The sequence below is a fragment of the Sinocyclocheilus rhinocerous genome, unplaced genomic scaffold (genome assembly GCF_001515625.1).
Source record: "Sinocyclocheilus rhinocerous isolate Xijiao unplaced genomic scaffold, SAMN03320098_v1.1 scaffold697, whole genome shotgun sequence".
NCBI lineage: Eukaryota > Metazoa > Chordata > Actinopteri > Cypriniformes > Cyprinidae > Sinocyclocheilus > Sinocyclocheilus rhinocerous.
In genome coordinates this window covers 1,104,304-1,125,558 of record NW_015664033.1, presented here as the reverse complement: position 1 = coordinate 1,125,558, position 21,255 = coordinate 1,104,304, and the positions used below count along the sequence as shown (strand labels likewise).

Below are 21,255 nucleotides of genomic sequence, written 5' to 3'. Positions count from 1 at the left end.
GAGGGAACGGAGACGTCACGTCCCGTCGCCACAGCTCCTGTACCACCGCTGAGCGGCCGGGTCACCGGCTCGGCTCCTCAGTGAAAACCTGAATATGCGCTGCATCTGCTGCCTACTTATACTCACGCTGTGATCAGCGGCAGCTGGATGCAATAATCTCATGCCAATGTGCATTGGCTCGTTTAGTTTACACTCAAAGTAGATTGGTCTCTCTAAGCGAGATCCCAATTTCGTCGGTCATCCGACGTGACGTCTCCGTTCCCTCCTTCAGGGAACGAGGGTTACCATACATAACCGAGACGTTTTTCTATTAGGCTGGTTTAGAAGAAATTATTTTTATATCAAGAAATTTATCCTTTAAACACATGCAGCATTCAGGGTTAAAACAGGGTTTCCACAAATTCAGTTACCGGAGGAATGTGAACATACAGGAATGTGTGTCCAATGAATTAGTGGAAAAGATAATTAGATCACTGTGTGAAACAGCAGTATGAACGCTTGCAGTCCCCTACCAATAAATGTCACCATGCCTTCCTCTTTTCAATCACACTTCCTTTACTGAACCCATCAATGGCAATGAAAACATCATCAGGTCATACATTACCCCAGTGCTTAGACCAGTGAGCACACGGGATCATCACTGTCTCCTTTTCTTGCCTTTCAGTTGCTCTCTCAATCTATTGGCATCTCTATCTTTCATTGCTCCTTTATTTCTTGCCTTCCCTCACTGTTTACTCTCATAGCCTAAAAAGAGTCTTTTTCTTTCATTTCTGACAAAATAGTGAATAGTCAACGTTACCTACACAGATTTTACTTTTGAATTTGTCACTTCTACACACTTTGAAACCTTAACAAAACCTCATCCTTAGTCACATCACACTCCTGCTGTAATTTAAGATCATATGACATGTCCAGAATCCTGCAGCTCTTCTCCCAGCGACCAGCGCTTTGGGTAGAAATGTCAGCTGTCTAGTATGAGCCATACAGATGGATTTTTTCCAAACAGGACCCGTAATTCAATCAGAGAATCAGATCAATAGACATCATGATCAAAAACGCAACAGGCCAATAACAAACCATTTCTGAGCAGGAGGAGGGGGAGGGAACTTTATTGGCAGCCAGGGAAAAAAGTAAGTGAAATACAATAAGACTATATATGACATACACTCAAAGTCAAAGAAACGTACAGAGAGGAATAGCAGTGAATTTGCTCCTTAAATTATCTTATCATAATACTATCTAAAATAATTTTGTAGGACCTCAGTTCAATAACAGCATGTGTATTTTTACTCCTGATTGAATATAGAGAGGGGTCATATAATTTAATAATAACAAAACAATTTTTTGTGTGTTTTTATTAAAGGGATCACATAATTTAGTATTATTATTATTATTATTTTTTTTTTTTCCAAAAATATAAATGCGACAGGTTCCATGCTGAAATGTTCTGCACAAACCGCTAGTTTCTAGCATTGTGATCATCATAAGCATTGGCAGAGCAGCAGGTGCTACACACAGCCAGGAACAGCACAATATTTGACAGTCTTTTTCCAACACAATCTCATGACAATTCATAACTATTTTTCATTTTTGTTCATTGGTGGCTAATTTATATGAATTTGTTATTTGTTAAATCTTATTTGTACACTTTTGTATTATCTGCTTATGCCCCAGAGGTGGTTATGTTTAGGGGCGGGGTTAGGGGTGGACCTTAATGCTTACTTTTTTTCTAAAAATTGTATGTTTTTGTGTAATTCACATCGCCACCTTGACATTGCCAGCTAGTAAAATAGTTACATTTTCCTGTAAGATTGAGTTGGCTTATTCCATTTTTTGAAACTCTTGTTTCCAAATTTAGCTACCCCTTTACAGTACATTACTATAACTGGGTGAACTAAGTGTCTGAATACTGGATAGGTATCGCTAATGTTAAAATGGTGTGTTTATTGAAATGTATTTGTTTGAGCTAAGTGGTGTTTTGGGTTTGGGGAGGACTTTTTCAGTTCTGAAAATTGCAATGTTTTCAATGTTTCTATATCTACAAATAAATATATACACTCTTAAAAATAAAGGTTTCCAAAAGCTTTTTCCCCCCACAAGCAATACCTAATATGATCCACTTTGTGTTCAGTGAACAGTTCCTAAAACAACCATTTTTTTCTTAGTGTAAAGAGCATTTTACTAATGACCCTTTTTACACTATAAAGAACCTTTTGCACAATGGAAAGTTTCCATTGATTAAAGTTATAGATGCCAGAAAAGAAACTTTATTTTCAGAATGTATATTAAAATATGGATTTTTCATGACATGACTCCCTGTGAAAGGATACTTTTTAGTCTGTCAGGCATCAAATCTTAATGTTTACTGTGAGCTTTTTTGTGATGAGATTTTATCTTTCCTACTGTAATCTTTGTACCCTTTTACATTTTCCTGTGCCGTCCCCTCCTCTCCTCTTGGTTACCTTTCTTCCTTTCCCCTGGCTGTATCGCTGTGACACTGAGAGGGAGAGGAGAGGAAGAGAGGGTGGGTGTGTGTGTTGGGGTGGGGGTTGGTTACTCAGTATAAAACCCTCAGACTGAGAAAACGCCTCTGCAAACATACCCTGTCTCTCCTCTATATCTGCTTCTCTCTCTTTCTCTCTCTCACGCTGTCCTTCACTCCCATGCGCACACTCGCTCACTTCATCCTCTCTTCCTCTTTGCTGCCTCTGCCATCCCTCATTCTCTTCATTACCGAGTGCAACTCTGTCCACCAGACAATGGGATCGACTTTTGGGGAGAGCGTGTGAGCGCGTTCGCATGCATGCGTGTGTGTGTGTGTGAGAGTGCGTATGCATGTGAGTGAGACCGAGCGGATGTGGGATCTGTGTGAAAGCGCTTTCCTGCCAGCCCATCGGATCCAGTGAGCCAGCTTAGCAAGCCAGGCGTGCACGGAGCTGGGCAAGCCTGTGAGAGCGTGTGCATGTGGGTCTCTTTCACCCTCACACACTCCTCCTCACGCTTGGGATAGGGCTTGGCGCCTTTCCCCCGGGACCCCCCCTGCACCCCTCTGTCTGTCTCTCTCTCTGCGGTCTCCTCTTCTCTAGCAGTCACCATTTCGGCTCCCGGCAGACCCACGCTGGCTGCCCAGCCACTCCCGCGCCTCAGCCTGGGCAGGAAGACCCTGGTGGTGGCCGCTGTAGGGGTCATGCTGGTGCTGGTGCTGGTGGTGCTCATCCCCGTGCTGGTCAGCTCCGTGAGCAATGACAACAGCCACTACGAGATGCTGGGCACCTGTCGAATGGTGTGCGACCCATACCAGAACAAGGGCACCAGCACGGGCATCGCCAGCACCGGCTCTTCTGTGCAGGCCGAGGCCGAGGCTCTGGCCGACCACAGCAACATGCCTCCACCCTCCACGCTCCTCCAGGGGCCACAGGGGAAGCCGGGCCGGCCAGGCAAACCCGGACCTCCGGGGCCACCAGGGGAGCCAGGGCCCCCGGGTCCAATGGGGCCACCGGGGGACCAGGGGGACAGGGGCCGAAGTGGGGTTCTGAGTCTGGGCAATGATGGAGCTATCAGCACGGTTACATACAACACACACCCACGGGTGGCTTTCTACGCGGGACTGAAGAACCCTCACGAGGGCTATGAGATCCTCAAGTTCGACGACGTGGTCACCAACCTCGGCAACAACTATGATGGCACTTCGGGCAAGTTTATCTGCAGCGTGCCGGGCACGTATTTCTTCATCTACCACGTCCTGATGAGAGGAGGTGACGGAACCAGCATGTGGGCTGACCTGTGCAAGAACGGACAGGTGAGTGCCAAATCGTTCCTCTTTGCATAAAAGTTATTTGTGAAAAAAAATTTTTTATGTTGAAAGTCTTAGCTATTACATTACACATTACATTATGTATTATGCATGTATATATAGGCCTATAAATATGTTAATCTTTTATTTCAATGTTACTGTTTTCATTATTTTCATTTTTATATATGTATATTTTTCCTGATCTTTTTGAAGTGTTTTTAAAATCGTGTTGCATATCTATGAAGCGCATTTCTTCATCTCGTGTTATGTGCTTGTGGTTTGCGCCGGTATTCACAGAGCGGATCTAAAATTAATTAAGCTGTTAATAATGACCCCGCAGAGGACAAACGAGACTGTCGTTTCGCTCTCTCCTCTGCTTTTTTTGTTTGGTGTGAAACTGGTGGGAGACGCAGTAACATCTGCTGTGAGTTTCTCGTCCCCCCAGAGCACGCGGGTGAAGTTCGCACAGCTGCGGAGCCACAAACCCGGCGAGAAGACACGCGCTGAATGTGCTTAATGCGTGCTGACATTATGCGCGTGTCCCCGTTAACAGAGGACAGAGATTCTGCCTCTCTCTCTCTTTTATGGAATTGTCTTTGCATGGGACACTTAAAAGTTTGCCGGTCCAAACTTATTTATAACGTGTCCAATATGTTAACTTTTTTTTTTTTTTGCATCTTAGGAGCATATATTTTATGTTTATGGATCTATAAATAATATAGGTAAAAGTAAAATTTTTAGTGTTGTTGTCGAGTTTATAAGGACTATTATCATTACAGATATTAAAGGGAGAAAATACAACACAGGTTGCTACTCCATCTGTTTACACTAAGTCATACTCATTTATTGATTTTAAGGGAATGTTTCACCGCAGCTGTGGCTATTTTGCCCACAAAGCTCGGATCAGTTGACGTAAGGCTCCTTAATTAGAGGGCGCGAACGAAAATGCGACAATCTGACAAAAACCGGCAGCGCGAGCGAAATCGTGCAACTTCATGAACTTGTAATCACAGTGCCACGAAGACAAGCTACAGCCACAAACACACCTTATTATCTCAGCATCAGGAAACGACCATTGTGTGTGCTTTTTACTCTCTTCTTCTTTTTCTTTCTGTCTGTGCCTTCCTGTATTTGCATGCTTGCATCTCCCTCTGTTCAGAGTTGTTGTTTGCGCTTTTCAATGTGCAGTTGTGCACTAGATGCATTGGCGTGTCAGTGCAGACAGAAACAGACAGAAGTGGAACGTGCAATGTTTAAGGATCTGATGCGCTAACGATTAGGGTTTGTTGCCACGGTTGTAATTCCCGATTCAGTATTTATTAGGAGGCCGTTATATATTTATATTGCGATGTTGGAGTGGTTTGGCACGCGAGACTAACTATCAGGTGGGAGAAAAGCGCACGTGCAGCGTCATCCACTGAGTTTCTGCCGCACGCGCAACGGGGGAGCTGTGACAGATGGAATAGAATTAGACAGTAGACTTTAGAGTCTCTTCAGGATCTAGTGAATTAGAAATAACATTTTCATGTAATGAAATATTACATCTAAGGCCAGTATTGAGTTTTAAACTATGTCCTGTCAGACATTGACAGAATCTTGACGTGTTTAATCACATTACTTAAATGGTAGGCTAAGATAATTTTGAGCACTGTAACTACCATGGTAATAATAATAATAATAATTATATATATATATATATATATATATATAGCCTAGCTCAATAACAACGTATCAAGGTATCAAAGTTTTCCTTAAATATTTTATTTACTTTGGCTAATCTAAGCTTTATCTGCTCTGATGTGTCTTTAAATTTAGATTGTGCGCTTCGTTTAGTGCTTATAAACTGGCACCATTTTAGTGAGTTAGAGTGTGCATGTTTTATTAATAGCCTACATAAATCAAGCATTTAATGCATACATATCTATTAAACGTTTTTTCAGGTACAGTCTGTGATTTTCACTTTTAATACAGTTCAAGCTCTTTGTAGGCTCAAGTATTCCAGTTAATAGAAATAACTTAAATGTCTCCAATTTGCCTCGCTAACACCGACAAAGCGACCCATAAAAGTATGTTTGTCAACATTTATTTTTAACAATTTAGCTGGAATTGCACCTGGAATTGAAAATGGGGTGAGGAGAGCAGCACCTGGAGGGCGCGTGTGTTTTTAGTATCTCCTTGGCCCGGAGGTCAGCGCGCGCAGGACTCGGCGTTGCCGCAGCAACCGGAGCTTTCGCGAGACAGCCGATATTTCAGTCAGATAAATACAATTACCGAGGGTTATCCGACTGCCGCCGCGATCATCCAGCAGCCTCTGTTAGAGGAAATAGTTCAACTCTCATAAAGAAATTGTCACAGTAGAAAGACCGCCAGACGTTGCCCAGAGGGTAAGCGAAAAAATGAAAGAGATAATAAAAGGAACCTAACAGTCACTGTAATATCTGGAATTGAAATAACGTTATGTTTTTTTCCCCCGTCCTCAACATGTCTTTAAACTCCATCTCCTTCTTTCTCAGCTCATATGTGCTCACTATCCCCTATGTTTCTGTTTTTTTGTAAACCTTATTTAAAGTTAATCATGTTCTTCATTAGATCAAACCAGGCAGCTTGCTGAGACAGAGTCCTTGTAAGTGCTGCCTGTCTTTTATACTCTAGTTGCCATATTAATTTAACTTGTCTGGTCCCTTGGTGCCATGACAATGTGGGCAGATCACATCCTCTTAATTGAGATGAACACTTGCTTCTGTCACAAACAAATCTTTGATTTGATTAATTATGCTTTAATCTGAACCCAGACCTAGCAAGCAACCTCAGAGAAGTACCTTCACAGCAGGAGGCCGTACCTTTGTGAACTTCTCTGTTGTACAGCTTAAAAGTTTGTCTGCTAACTTGCAATCTTCCCAAATGCTGTTTTAAGGTTTCTTTGTTTTCCCCGTGCCCTAACTAGATTGCCTAAGCAAAACCACAAAAGAAGTACACTAATGGCAAAGGCAAGAGCAGGCAAAAACTGCTGGGAGCACAGTACAGCATTTATGGAGTGTGTGAAGGAAGAGCATTGGGGAGGGAGAGCATATGTTGTCGTAAAGCACCGTCTGTTGAACACAATGGGTCCTGATCTCTAGAGACCCTCCTCACAGACACTTTAGGCAGACATAGGCGACGAGCCTTCCTCCTGAGAGCAAGCTAATCTTTATAAAGTGGTTACTGCCTCACTAATTAAACCGCTATTCCAGATCAGAGGAATTGCAGCAGTGTGTGTGTGAGAGAGAGGTATATAGCCTCTCAACAGGCGAGCCGCTGTTGGATGCGCAGTTTTCAGAGTCTCACGTCGTTCCCTAACAGTTTAAAAGAAACTTTTACTATTTAACTTTGTTGTAACCCTCTTACTCTCAGAATGTGTGTGAAAGCAGTACAGTGTTTCTCAATGGCAGTGATGGAGTGCTAACAGACTTTTAGCTAGTCTGCTGCATCCCTGTGGACTTGCTCTATTCTTCAAGCGGCCACTGACCATACCGCCATACAAACCCACACAGCTGGTGTGCAGGATGTGTACGTGAGAGAATGAGGAAGAACACGAAAGAATATTTTTGTTCTGGTGAGACTGCAGTCTGTGTGGGAAAATATTAGCGCTCTATTTATTACCATCACATTGTGTATGCTTAATGGATTTTAGCTTTAACACACAAAAGATGCATTCCTTTTCATCCATTTCCATTACTCTTTACAAGCTTCTTCTGTTTATTCCACGCCGTCTCAACTTTCTTTTCTTAATTTGCCAAATTTTCTCCGAAAAAAAATCCCATTTTTGCCAGATGGACATGTACAGATGCCTGTGCGTTCCTTTTGAAACTCCACCGGCTTTACAAGGAATTCCACTTCAAATGTGATAAAGGAGTGAGAAAAAAATGAAAGGCTGGAAAAAAGAAAAGGCGTTTGTCGTGTGCCAGAGAGTCTTTTTAATCGTAATTAAAAACTTTGAACCGCATCCAGATTGCGCTGGCACCTGTCCCCGTGTTCCTTCTGTTGATATTGTCATTAATCCACCCAAACCCATTCTGACTTCATTATAAGCAAATGCATCCAGGCACTCTTTGTGTTTCTCAAGAGGCTCCTTCGGGATAATCTTGCTGTCTCACACTCGCACGGGCGCACACACTCACGCATGCGCAGATGTGCACTCGCACAGTCGAGCAGTTATCTGAAGATTCACCTGTTTGGTTTACAGCTGGTTTATAAAGTACTGGATATGTTTTCCATGTCGTTTTCCAATGAGTTAAAGGGAGTAAAAGTGAGTGAAGTGAGCAAAAATGGATATTCTGTCATCATTTACTCTCATGTACCTTTAAGACATCTTCTTTTGCCTTGCACACAAGAACTTTTTTGTCCTTTTTTTTGTCCACATAATGAAAGTCAGTGGGGTCCAGTAAAACACTGAACCCCACTGACTTTAATTGTACAGAAAAAAAATGTGTCAAAACATGTTCTTTTGTGTTCCATAGCAGAAAGGAAGTCATACAGGTTTGGAACGACATGAAGGTGTGTAAATGATGACAGAATTTGCATTTTTAGATGAAACTGCCCTTTTGCGCATGACATGACACTCTATTTTCCTTATTCTTTTTTTGTTCACTTACTCCTTCCTTAAGATATCTCTGGGAATAGTGTATGCTTTTATGCAATTGCGTGCATAAAATGTGCTATTATAATTAACATGACTGGGAGCAATACATATACAGTATGTGTATAGCACTGTATGTGTTTGGAAAAGCAGCACACCTCACCATCTGAAACTGGAAAAAAAGCATGTTTTTAATTATCGAGTTCAGTGTTCAGTTATTAGAGTCAAACAAATTACTAATGTTTAATTACACAGCGCACATAAATGCAAGTGTTGTTCATTGATATTTGGATGAAGAGAGAGACAAGTAACATGCTGCTAGAGTGAAAACAACCCCAGGATCAATACTATTTTTGCAGGAAACAGGAAAAAAGAACATACAGTATAGCTTATGCAATATAATCCTTTTGGTTGAAGTATACCAAATCTTTCACTTGTCTTTTCAGTCACGAAACAAACTTATTATCCTTAAAATAATCTCCTGAAAAAGTCTGCAGCATCTTTTAACAAGTCCAATAAGCAGTCCTCTTCAATAACAGCTTGTTAATTTGCGTCGGAGTTGGAGGGTGTGCTTGTGTTTCAGTCAAACACACTCTTCCCGCTCTCCACTCGTCTAATCAGCTGTTGAGGCGCTGAGGCGGGGCCTTTGCCCCTGATGTGATGTCTAATTGGACACTAAATTTGCCACCCAGTGGAGCAGAACATTAAAACCAGTCTAATTGGGTGCTGTATGGTTATTAGCACTGGATTTGCCCGTGCTCCGAAGAAATGCCACACGTGTCAGATGTGTCTGGGTGTAACGGAGCAAGAGCTGCGAAGGAATCCATCATTTATTTATAGGTGAGGAACTATACTCTTAAAGCACAGTCCTTCTGCACCTCAGCTCTATCAGTCAAATATTCAGCCCAGAGAGACTTCAGCAGTACTGTTGTGAGCGTGTATGTTGAATACATGTACTAAAATAGCTGCGCCTCCCTGTTTGAATGACTGTGGCCTGGCTGGTGACTCAGGAGGAGACCCTCTTCTTCTTTTAATGAGCAGAAATCAACACTCACACTGATACCCCAATCATGTTTTCATGTGTTCAACACACACAGACGCATATACACACACGCTCGTGCTCTCCCGGTGAATAACAACTTGCCCCTTGGCAAAGTTCTTCTGTAAGCATCTTGATACTTCGATGATGTTTTTAATGACTCCTTCCACTCACATCCACTCAGACGCTACAAACCTACGTAGGTCCGCTGCGACTCCCTCGCTCAGCCCACTTACTTGGTCGAATTAGTCAGCACGTGTACGTGCATGTTTAACTCCTCGATCACCTCGGAAAATAAACAACAGCTACTGTAAGATAACAACTATCCGCCCTGCGCCAAATGATGAATAGGGCAATTCATGAAAAATGTATGCTGCAGCAAAAACCATGCGTTTCTCCCTCGCTCCCTCTCCTCATCTTTCTCCCCCAAGACTAGAATTGCTGCACTCTCCTCATTATGGTACTGAGAGGAGGTGAGGCTACTCTATCACACCATAATGCGTTATAATGCAGCGGGACGTTTCATTATGCAGCTGCGCTCCTCAAAGACTTTAGAGGGGCTTAGCGCAGAGGTCAGGCCACTGTGTGCACACCAGGAGTGAATCTAAGAGTTCAGCTTCAGGGGGAACCGCCAGTTTCCCTTAGGGGGAATATTTCTTGCTGTAAGTGTGAGGTCATTAGTTTAAATTGAGCTCGACTGACAGTTCTTTTAAACAAACCAATTAAAAGGCATCTGTTTGTCAGTTATATCAGTAACGGTGGCATACGCTTTAGTTTGGGATTGCTTGCATTAGTTTGTCACTTTCTAGATACTACTTGATGTATCAAGCTTTTTTGAAAACTTTTTAAACAACTGTTAAAAACTACAGTTACACACTTTTGAAGGACTCTCGAATATGATGTAAACACAAATGCAAATACAAAGGCAGGTATCCACCTTATTTTCCCTGTAAGAGCAGATGTGGTAATTTGTACATTTTATGGGTCTGGCTTCCGGTGTCATCCGCTTCCAGCTATTTTTAGCTGTAAAAAACAGCTAATTTTGCTGCTTGATATTGCAAACTGGTGTGTCTTACCATATTATTTGAATGTATTATCTTAATTATGAACACAGTGGTTTGTAGTGCAAACAGTTTTACCGTTTACTGCACTTTGTTATTCTTCTCGTTATTTCCCAACAGCAGCTAACGAACCGTCTCACACATTCACAGAAAACGGCTTTCCGCATTGACAAATGAGGTGGATATAAAGGCAAAAATCCTAAAAATAGAAAGGCAGGAATGCTGTATATATTTGAATGTATAATGGCTCATTTATATTGTGTTAAAAGTAGTGATATAAATTGTTTGCTAAGTATAATAATTTGCTTTGTAACGTCTTCAGTTTGTATTAAACTTACACTATCTTTTTCATCCATATATTATGTATTTTTATTTCAATTTGATATTAATTCAAATTTTATTTGTAGAGCACTTTTCACAGTAAATTTTGTTCCAAAGCAGAGAATATTTTAATAAGTTACAGGTTTTGTGTGTGTGTGTGGGCAGATATGACAGAAACACCACCAACATAGGGTCTATAATCACGTAATCTGCAGTCAAACTTGGCAAAGATTCATAATGAATTGGGTTACAATAGACTGCACATGTTGTAAACTACCTGGCTATTTTGTCAACCGTTATTAGAATATATGACTATCAAATGGCTTTTCTAAGCAGTCTAAAAATCTCTGAAAATCTATTTTTTCCCCCTCCAGAATTTCTTTTGCGGGGGTTATTTTGTGAACTGTCTTCCACGACTTCGGCTACTTGAACTTTGTATGAATCAGCCTGTTTAGATGTCTTTTAGATGCACAAGTGTGAGTAACTGATGGAAAGCTGCTCTGGCATTAGCTGATGGCTGCTGGCATCTTCTTCTCTAGCCAGCTGGCCCTCGTCTATCATGGCCATCAGCAGACGACATTATTATTTAAACTCCTTCTGAGTAATATCTTCATTAGGAGTACTTCAGAAGTTTCATAAAAACATTTTTCTTTCAGCGCTATATTCATCGTTCATTCTCTATGCAAACACCACTGCTCGTTCCTCTCAAACAGTTCTAATCATTGTTTAAACATTATATCAGTGTTATTTAAGTATTCCCGGAGATCGCTGACAAGACAAAGAGCAGCTGGGTAGATTAATCTCTCCGGCTTTCTCTGCACGGTGGTGCGACAGATGGAAATGAAAGCGTGGCACCTTCACTTTTGTTCTCCACTACTTATCCTGTCCTTAATCAGGTTTGCTTTGCTAATAAACCCAAGTGAAAAAGGAGCACATGGAAGTCTCTAATGTCCTCAGGAATTTTACACAAGCAGCGAGCATCTGGCTCGCTCTCATCCGCAAGGGGGTTTTTCTCCAAGCGCTGCATGAAGTGCTCCACCAAGCCTCGATCAGAGATGCAGCTCACAGTCCACCTTTTAAGTATAATTAGAGCCAGGCACACGCTTCAATTGAACCACACTACCGCTAACTGTCTAAGAGCCTGTAATGTGGTACGAGAAGTCAACTGGTGTCAGTCACAGGGAAAAAAAGCAAGAAAGAGAGAAGGAAACGGGGACATGGAGACAGCAGGATGTGTCCTTCAGGATTAGGTTGCTTTTCATAAATGAAATGTTTCATATCGTTCAGAGACAGATCAGTCTCTGGCAGGGAGACACTGCTGACATCTGTAAGAATATCCACTGGCTACTAATGTGTTTCAGCTGCAGCGCGCTTAATCTCTCCATTGACTGTATTAAGAAATTGAGCCAAGGATACGGTGTAAGGTTTGGTTTACTAAGGTGTAGTTTTGAGAGTGTATTTTTAGTTTTAATAAACCAAATTTTAAACCAGATTTTAGAATTGATCAGATGTTCTGAAAGAAACAGTCCAAACGATAAACTGGAGTTTGATGAATAAAAAAAAAAGGGTTTTAATGTTTAAATGTTTAATGTTTAAAAAAGCAGTTTTAATGACCATTAGTAATACTGGTGTTATTATATTATATTGGCATATTATATTCTTAATGCTGTTCTTTTATACTTTCTTTTCATCAAAGAATCCTGGGGGAAAATTTTGTAGTACATTTTCCACAAAAATATTAAGCAGCAAAAACTGTTTTCAGCATTGATAATAAAAACCATTATTAGTAATTGAGTAATAATAATAATTGATAACAATTGAGCAGCAAATCAGCATATTAGAATGATTTCTGAAAGATCATGTGACACCGAAGACTAGTGATAACTGCTTAAAATTTAGTTTTACAATCACAGGAATAAATTACATTTTAAAATATATTAAAATAGAAAACTTTTTTTAAACATAATATTTCACAGTATTTTACTGTGAAATATTTTACTATATATTTTTTCAAATTAATGCAGCCTTGGTGTGCAAAAAAAAGTTTAGTTAATTATTGGAACGACATGAATTAATTGTCGTAAAATTAATTATTCCAAATGTGTGACTGTAGTGTACACATAAAAAAGCAACATTGAAGATTATTCAGTGGTTTCTTGACTTTGGTAGGTAGATGTCCTTCACCACCTTTAACCCAAATCTACACATGCTTAAAATTGAACAAATACATGATTATGTCAGATAATGTACTATGTTTAGGCATTTGGATCTGTGATCCATCGCATAAATTGTACAGAGAGGTCACACTTTCAAAGTCAAAAAGGCATTTCATGATGAAGTCTATAAACACATGGCATGTATGTGCTCTGAGCTCACACCGACTGTTTTCCAAAACAGGGACAAACAGACGTGTGTCAGAGCACGGCCACCGGTTTCCGTCTGTTTGAAATGCTAAATGCAGACTGTCTGTCCTCTTAACCCAGCCCTAAAGCCGAGCAATGTCTTTGGACTTACATTCTTTGACTTTGCCCAACTATACCGCCTCCCTCTTTCATTTGTTCCCCATAGACCTGGCTTCCAGCTATTTCCCTCCCTGTTAAAGGAACATTCTGGGTTAAATATACTGTAAGTATACAACAGCATCTATGGCATATGCTGTTGATAACACACAATATAATTTTAATTCTTAACAAAGAGAAAGAGAGAGAAAAAAGGGGGAAAAAAAACGGAAAAAAGCTAAATTGATAGTGCAAAGAAAGTCTATGGGGCAAGTGCACAACGGCGTCCCCCTAGGCTTCCATTGTAAGTGCATATGCACGGTTTTAGTTTTTACAACTAAGGTAAGAATCACAATTATTTTTCGTGTTAATCGACAAAATCGACAGAAAGAGCCCTGAATATTCCTTTAAATCTCAATGTTTACTGCAGTGACTGTCTTTGTTAAGGATTTTGTTTGGGACTCTGCTAACAGAGATGCTCCGGGGGCATCATAAAGAAAGGATTTATCGGGAACCTCTAACAGGCAATTGATACATCCATCTTTCTATTTGATTTCTATTTACACTAAGTTTGAAATGCCTTGTGGTGTCTCCTCATTGCTTTCGATATCATTTATAGTTACAGTGGCTTTACCAATGAAATCAGTTTTATAGTATTGTCAATCAGAACACAGTTTAAGTCTTTATAAGAGTTTTTTAAGCTTAGATTTCAGCTGCAGTTCAATTGCTTTTTAATTACCCTGAAATGATACCCAAACACAGCCAACAACGGAAGTCCGACCTCCCAAAGGAGGCTAATATAAAAAAAAAAAAAGGATTAAAACGTGTTTCATCGAAATCCCCTCCAACAAATCCCACGCACTCCCCGGGCACTAAGAGCTCACCCTTTAATAAGGCCGCTGTGCAGGCTGTGTGTGCTAAAGGCGGATTATTTGATATTAATATGCACCGGACGATCGTCACCATGGATCCAGAATAGCAGACTTTGTTTGCACATCGATATTAGACTCACCAGATTTAATCAAGAAGGTAAACAATGAATTGAAAAAAGATAGAGAATAAAAAGAGAGACAGAGCGACACAGAGTCATCTGGGTTGAGTGATGGGCAAGTCCTCTTCCATTTGACCGACAGAGCCTTTATGCGACGACAAGGCGCCACAGGAGTTGCTTTATTGCACTGAATGTGCAATGAACAAATCAGTTCTTTTTGTTCTAATTAACATCCTTACATTAATCTCAGTGGATCAAAGCAAAATGTCACTCACTCTTTTTACACTATTGGTTATATTTAGGTTGTGGATGTCTCTCTCAAGCCATTCTCATCTACATCACCAGCCGTCTGCTCCTCTTACCTGAGCTATCGATCGTCTGCTCTCGGCCTCTCAGACCTCGAGATATGGATAGAGATGGAAACAGAAATTAGAAAGAGAAAAAAGGAAAGAGAGACAGAGAACCGAAAGTCCTAAGATGATTAAGAAAACAAATTGGATGGAAGACAAGCATGTGAAGAGATTTATAAAAGAGAACATAATAAATGACAAAAGAGTCTCAAACAGATGAGAAAATGTTCGTTTGCTGAGAGGAAGGATGTTAACCACACAGAATATACAGTGCTCGCAAAAAGGGTTTGGACAATTTAGACGCATTTAAAAAAGTATGAATTTATTAGCATTCATTTTAAAGAAATACTGCACAAGCACACTTTTCAAGCGTAACATTTTCCTTTTTTTTAAGAAAAACAAAGCTGTTTAAGGGTATAAAATAAAAGATACATTGTTCGAAATTAAGTATTGCAACAATTTCTGGTTGTCAAACATATCTGGAGTTAATTTGGCTTGATGTTATGTTATATAATGCAGGGTTTCCAAGGCTTTCAGCCAAGCCCGCAGACAGAAAATATTTCCTTGAAAAATGTTAAGTTAATATTTCAATAATTTGACAACACTTTCACATTTTCATGGTTCTCTGATGTTGGGTAATGGTTAAATGACATGCAGGTATACAGATAAAATATTTAATTTTTTATTTAATATAAATATTAAATATTAAATATTTAAATATTTAATTTTTTTCCAGTAAATGTCTTGTTTTGATGAATTATTTTGCCTTATGTGGTGATTTTAACAACGATACGACCTTTAATCTCATATGAAAACCCTAAAGCAAATACACACCCACACAAGCATTTCAAATCCTCAGTCTTTTATTTTGAGTGAATACTGGTGAAATTCTGTCAACTTCTGTTTCCACAGAAATGCTTGAAATTATCTAAAGGTATAAATAAAGTTATTAACTTTCCACCAACTCACAAACCCCCTTCAGTTCCCTTAAAAACCCCTATTTATAAGAAACCCTAGTCTAATGCAAAGAAATTAACATATTTCAAGCATGGCTTCAGTGTCCAAATATTCCCGTCTAGTCACTGTAAATATACAGGTGTGCCTGAGACTTCATCCAAGGATGTTGAAGCTCTCTGATGGTTATAGAACTGCCAAATCTCAGTCTTTTGTCACATTCCTCTCCATTCCTTCTTCCTCTGCACTCTGTCCATCATAATTAAAGAACACATTACAGTCTCAGACTGACAAACTCACTGCCATTCAGCCCAAAATGAAAACTAATGAGAAGACTCTGCTGTGTTTGCTGATCCCACCGCGTCCCTAAGGAGGACTGGTCCACCTCTCCAGATGATGGAAAGCTCCAGATCTCTCTCTCTCTCTGGCTCAGAAAGTGGACACTAAAAGAGGAGGGCGAATTTCGGGCAAGGTCACTCAGGCAGCGCAGCACTCTTACACTGGCACATTCGGTAAACAATGTGTACGATCAATAAGGAATTATTCTGGCAAGAGCTGCCTCAGCACAAAGCCGAAAACACAGCAGAATCATTCGATTTGAAGGGATTGACAGCTCTTTTCAAGATAGCTTCATAATATTTTCTCTCTCTCTTTGTTTCTTTATTGCATTTTCTTCCACCATTTGCTTTGTCACTAAAATCATAAACTGATATGGTCCTATAGAGATTTTAGTAGCTATCTCTGCTGAAATTCAGACTTGATTTGGCTAAATTGAATCAATCCAATTTATAATCCTCACACTGTTTGCCTTTTGCTTTTACCATTTTTTTTGACTATTTACCAAGAAATAAATACACTTAAAGCAGTTTAAAAGATTTTAAGAATATAATATCAGAATCAGAAATATTCATATTTAATAAACCTGGATATTCATACATTTCCGTGTAAGCATAGAGAAAAGTTTTGTGTTTACGTATCTGCGGATTGAGCTTGAGTAAAGTGTATTCAGCAGCAGCTGGTCAAACCAGCGCTCCACCACTACCCATTACACATCAGCACCGCAACCTCATGTGTCCCTCTACAGCCACCATACCACAGCCCAAACATCCATATGGCCTTGACCTCAGGGAATCCCCTCTGCCAGGATCTTTACAGGGTGTTTGTGTGGACGAATGAAATTAGACAGCTACACACGTACATGCATACCCGCAAACACCGGCCAACATTTCAATGGGACAGGTGGTGATATGTGCCTGGCTAATCAATCCAGCCATTTACTCAAGCAACACAAACACACTAAAACCTAGAGAGCTGCCTCGCTGCTCACCGTCTACATAAGCAGCTGAATCTCAAAGGCAGACAAATTCACACAAATAGCTCCACACATGTATGACTCAAGCAGCCGATTTCAATAGATTTTGACCAAAGTACCTTTTTAAGGAAAGTCCGTTCACTCAGCGGCAATATTTGCAACGCCTCCAAGCAGCTATTTCAAGCATGCAAGACCAACCTATCTACTTGAAACAGGAAACACTTAAATCTCAAAACTGCTTGCCAAACTCACATTTAAATAACATATTTTGAATCAGCAACTAATTCTGACATAAAGTCACCCTTAATTAAAAAAAAAAAAAAAAAAGAAAGGCACATATTTCAGTCCCAAGCACACGTCTCAGGTCACTGACTTTCTATAAAAACCCAACTTCTAACGGCCGCAGAGACGCGATGACTTCACTAACTGCTAATTGGTTCTTTTAAGAATGCGGGACATTTTCCACCATACTGCGAGTCGATGGTGTCATTGAGGCTTATTTCATAGAAGCAACCTTTACATTTCAAAGATAGAAAATAGCCTTTGATATGAAACACAGCATATGAGCAATATAAAGGAATCCTCTTGTTATCTTTGCTTTGACATTAGCATGTTGCTAGCTAATGACACAATGCTTAGTGGTAAACTGGTACACATACTTTACACATACTGGTAAAATGTAAAAAAATATATATGTATGTATAAAATATGTATTTTTAATTTAACAACAACAAAAAAATCATTATCTGTACTTTGCAATATTGGTTGTAAAATATGTTTTCAACTAATTTACCTTCTTGAATGCATATTTTTCCACGTGTTCGTAAAGATAAATGCAGTGATATCTTAAAATGTGGCTGAAATTTGGTACAAAAAGAGGCCTTTCAAAAATGAAAATTCTGGCATTATCCAAAACCTTTGACTTTATTTCTTGTGCCGAACACAAAAAGAGATATTTTGTAAAAACGTCTCAGTGTTTTTGGTCCAGTCAGTTCGGTCCATTGTTGTTTTGAATCCCATTGACTTTCTCAGTATGAGGAAAAACAGTTCTTCAGAATATCTTTTTGTGTGTGTGTGTGTCCCACAGAATAAAGAAAGTCGTACATGTTTGGAATGACATGAACTACTGTGGGTGGCCTGTTAATATTCCCTTTTATACAAAATACAAAAAAATGGATTTGTCAGAATGTGTAAATGCAACATGCTGCACAGGGTATGTGCATTTTACTTACGCAAAAGAAGCAAAGTGAATTCATTTCTGACCCTTCCCCTTCCAGAAACCCTCTTGCCTTTACAGTATATTTCTTACCAGTATTGCCAATGAGTGCAAGCCACATTGTGTGGGAGGGACACACATACACACTCCAACTCCGCCACACACACTGGTGTTGATTATAATAGTGTATCGGGGTTTGCTCTAACACCTCTGCCTACGGAGCTCTCCCTCGAGTCTGCAAAAACCTTTCAAACAGAACTCTTAATTAGATGGAACAGAGGTCATCTAGAACCAGATCACAAGGACACACAAATACACTCCCACACAAACACTTCCTTCCTTCCCTCTTTTTCTCTAATAAATAACATAGACATTAGCACTTATCAGAAGCTGAACTTTCTGTCTGATAATGAACTGGAAAAAAAAAGTCGGCCTGTCACATTCATTGCTTTTAAAACGCGTTCACATTTCACAGCTTGTTGTGAGTGAGATCCAGGCAGTCAAGCCGTACGTATTCATGCCTTCACCACCAGCTCAAACGTTCATTCACCAGACAGATTACAGAAATCCTCAGCAATTTCCCCAACACTGTTGTGTGGTACTCGAACAAATCCACACATATTAAATCCATCCGTGTCTCAATCTTTTCCCGGCCCGCTCAGGTGAATGAGAACAGTTGTCATAAATTTGAAGCCAATCTGAATGTGTGTCAACGCTTGCGTGTTTTCATGCATCCTGGAGTCTTATGCGAGCTTATGTGTTGGTGGATATCTGATTCTTCCTGTTTAATGAGACAGATTTAACCTTCGCAGGCGTTGCGGATTTTAAGTATCAGAGTCAGAAAAGAAGATCTAAATGAAAACTCTCATAGCATGATTTGTCTTTAATACCTGGAGAAAGCTATCCATTAGCATTCCAATACATCCCAATGGCAGTTGCTTGGCTGGTGCAGGACCTATGCAGAATGGCATTTAAAATCTGTCATCTTTGCCATTTTTGAGCCAATCACCTAAGACGTTACTCGCATAAATACTAGGGCTGTCAGTTTAACGCGTTAACTTAATTAATTAGTTATGAAAAAATAACGCAATTAAAATATTTTAACGCAGTTAACGCACTGGCCCCGCCCCCAGACCTGTACTTCATCTTACATTTCATACAGCTGACTGTTGACAAATATGATGCAGGGAAACAACCCCATAAACAAAGTTATGCCCTAAAATTCAAGATATTGGGGCAAAAATGCTCCTGTATGAGTTTTTGTCTCATGTTTATCACATGATAAGAGATATCACACGAGCAGCGAGAGCAGTATCACACGAGTGCTGTTTTTGTCCCGAATATCACAAGTGCAAATGTGATTTTAGCCTATACAACAGTTCAGTAAATAAGTTGATATTGTGTTATATTTTAAACACAACATTGTTTGTTTTTGCTCAGTTTTGCCAACAAAAATATTACCTATAAAGCCACAGCAGAACTGTTGTACGTGGGTGAGGAACACAGCGGTGTTTAGTTTCTGAATGAATTTATGTTGAATCAAATGATAAGAGATATCACACGAGCAGCGAGAGCAGTATCACACGAGTGCTGTTTTTGTCCCGAATATCACAAGTGCAAATGTGATTTTAGCCTATACAACAGTTCAGTAAATAAGTTGATATTGTGTTATATTTTAAACACAACATTGTTTGTTTTTGCTCAGTTTTGCCAACAAAAATATTACCTATAAAGCCACAGCAGAACTGTTGTACGTGGGTGAGGAACACAGCGGTGTTTAGTTTCTGAATGAATTTATGTTGAATCAAATGAAATATTTCTTTCTAAAGCTACTATTTGTAATGTCTACTTAATACTTTCTCATTTAACACAAAATAGCTTTAAATAATCTTTTGGGGGTATTTTCACAGCCAAATGTAATTTGTGATTAATGACACATTAATTAGCCTACATTAAAGATGTTAATCGACTGACAGCCATAATAAACACTAGCCTACTCATCTGAATAGACTAAGTTGACTTTTGGATCTAGAGTTACAGCATCAGCCAACCATAAGGGTCTATCCGGAGCTTGCTAACTAGCTAAACCTTAACCAGCTGTGTCAGACAGACATTATTTTCTATTACTGATGCCCCTTGTTCGTTTTCTCTCTCTCTCTCGTGTAGGTGCGAGCCAGTGCGATCGCTCAAGATGCTGATCAGAACTATGACTACGCCTCAAACAGTGTGATTCTGCATCTAGACGCTGGCGATGAAGTCTACATCAAACTGGATGGTGGCAAAGCCCATGGGGGCAACAACAACAAATACAGCACATTCTCTGGCTTCATTCTTTACGCCGACTAAATGTGAGCGCAGAGGAAAAGCAGTTGGAAAGAAAGAAATATAGCGAAAGGAAAGTGGAAGTGAAGGAAGGAGCATTTAACATCCCAGTGCTTTATTTTACCAGGATCTCTCCATTGCTTCAGCACACATTTTTACAGAAAGAGACTCAGTGGAACGAGGGTTCGGTAGCTTCTCGTCGATTCACCTTATTGATTGATAAAAGACAAGGAAATAAAGTGAAAAAAAGTGATGTTTTTCTCTTTCGGTTTTCAAAGGGCATTTTTTTCTTTCTTGTTTAAGACTCCAAGAGTGACTGGCAGAGATCGTTAACCTCATCCTCATGTGCTTTTCCTCAGTAAAACTCTTTTTGCCCACAGATATCTAATGTTAAAAATATCCCTGACAACCTGTGGAAAAAAAGTATGTTACTTTTGAAGGATATGTGGATCTGATGACAACTTATGTATTCATATAATTCTAACGCTTGTGTCCGGTTTCTCCTTACCTCTATATTGGACACAGCACCCCCTGTTGGCTATTGTTGGTAACTGGTTTGCATCTGCATTCATTCCGTATATGTTGTACTCTGTTGGGACTGCAGTAGCTGATGATCGGTGTGAATGAATGTTATTCCTTACAAGCACTTGATACTTAATTTAGACAATTGATCCTCTGCTACTCCCGCGACTCCTTTCCTCCCCTGTCAATTAGCACTCGACCCTAATCTCGCTCCTCTCAGTCACTTTCTGCCCCTCCAGAAACACCAGATGACTTAGTCTA

General features: G+C 39.9%; 1 protein-coding gene across 1 annotated transcript; it reads left to right on the top strand.

Moving 5' to 3' along the window:
- Positions 1–2,601: 2,601 nt before the first annotated feature.
- c1ql1l2 (complement component 1, q subcomponent-like 1-like 2) lies at positions 2,602–21,244 on the top strand. Its single transcript, XM_016540148.1, has 2 exons — positions 2,602–3,799; positions 20,317–21,244. The coding sequence occupies exons 1-2, from the start codon at positions 3,188–3,190 to the stop codon at positions 20,494–20,496; spliced, it is 792 nt and encodes a 263-aa protein (XP_016395634.1). The 5' UTR covers positions 2,602–3,187; the 3' UTR covers positions 20,497–21,244.
- The last annotated feature ends 11 nt before the right edge of the window (positions 21,245–21,255 follow it).

Excerpts from the sequence above, each read along its gene's own strand:
- c1ql1l2 (XM_016540148.1), top strand. The coding sequence starts at position 3,188 with ATGCTGGTGCTGGTGCTGGTGGTGCTCATCCCCGTGCTGGTCAGCTCC. Across the intron at positions 3,800-20,316 it reads ACCTGTGCAAGAACGGACAG|GTGCGAGCCAGTGCGATCGC; the intron begins GTGAGTGCCAAA and ends TCTCTCGTGTAG.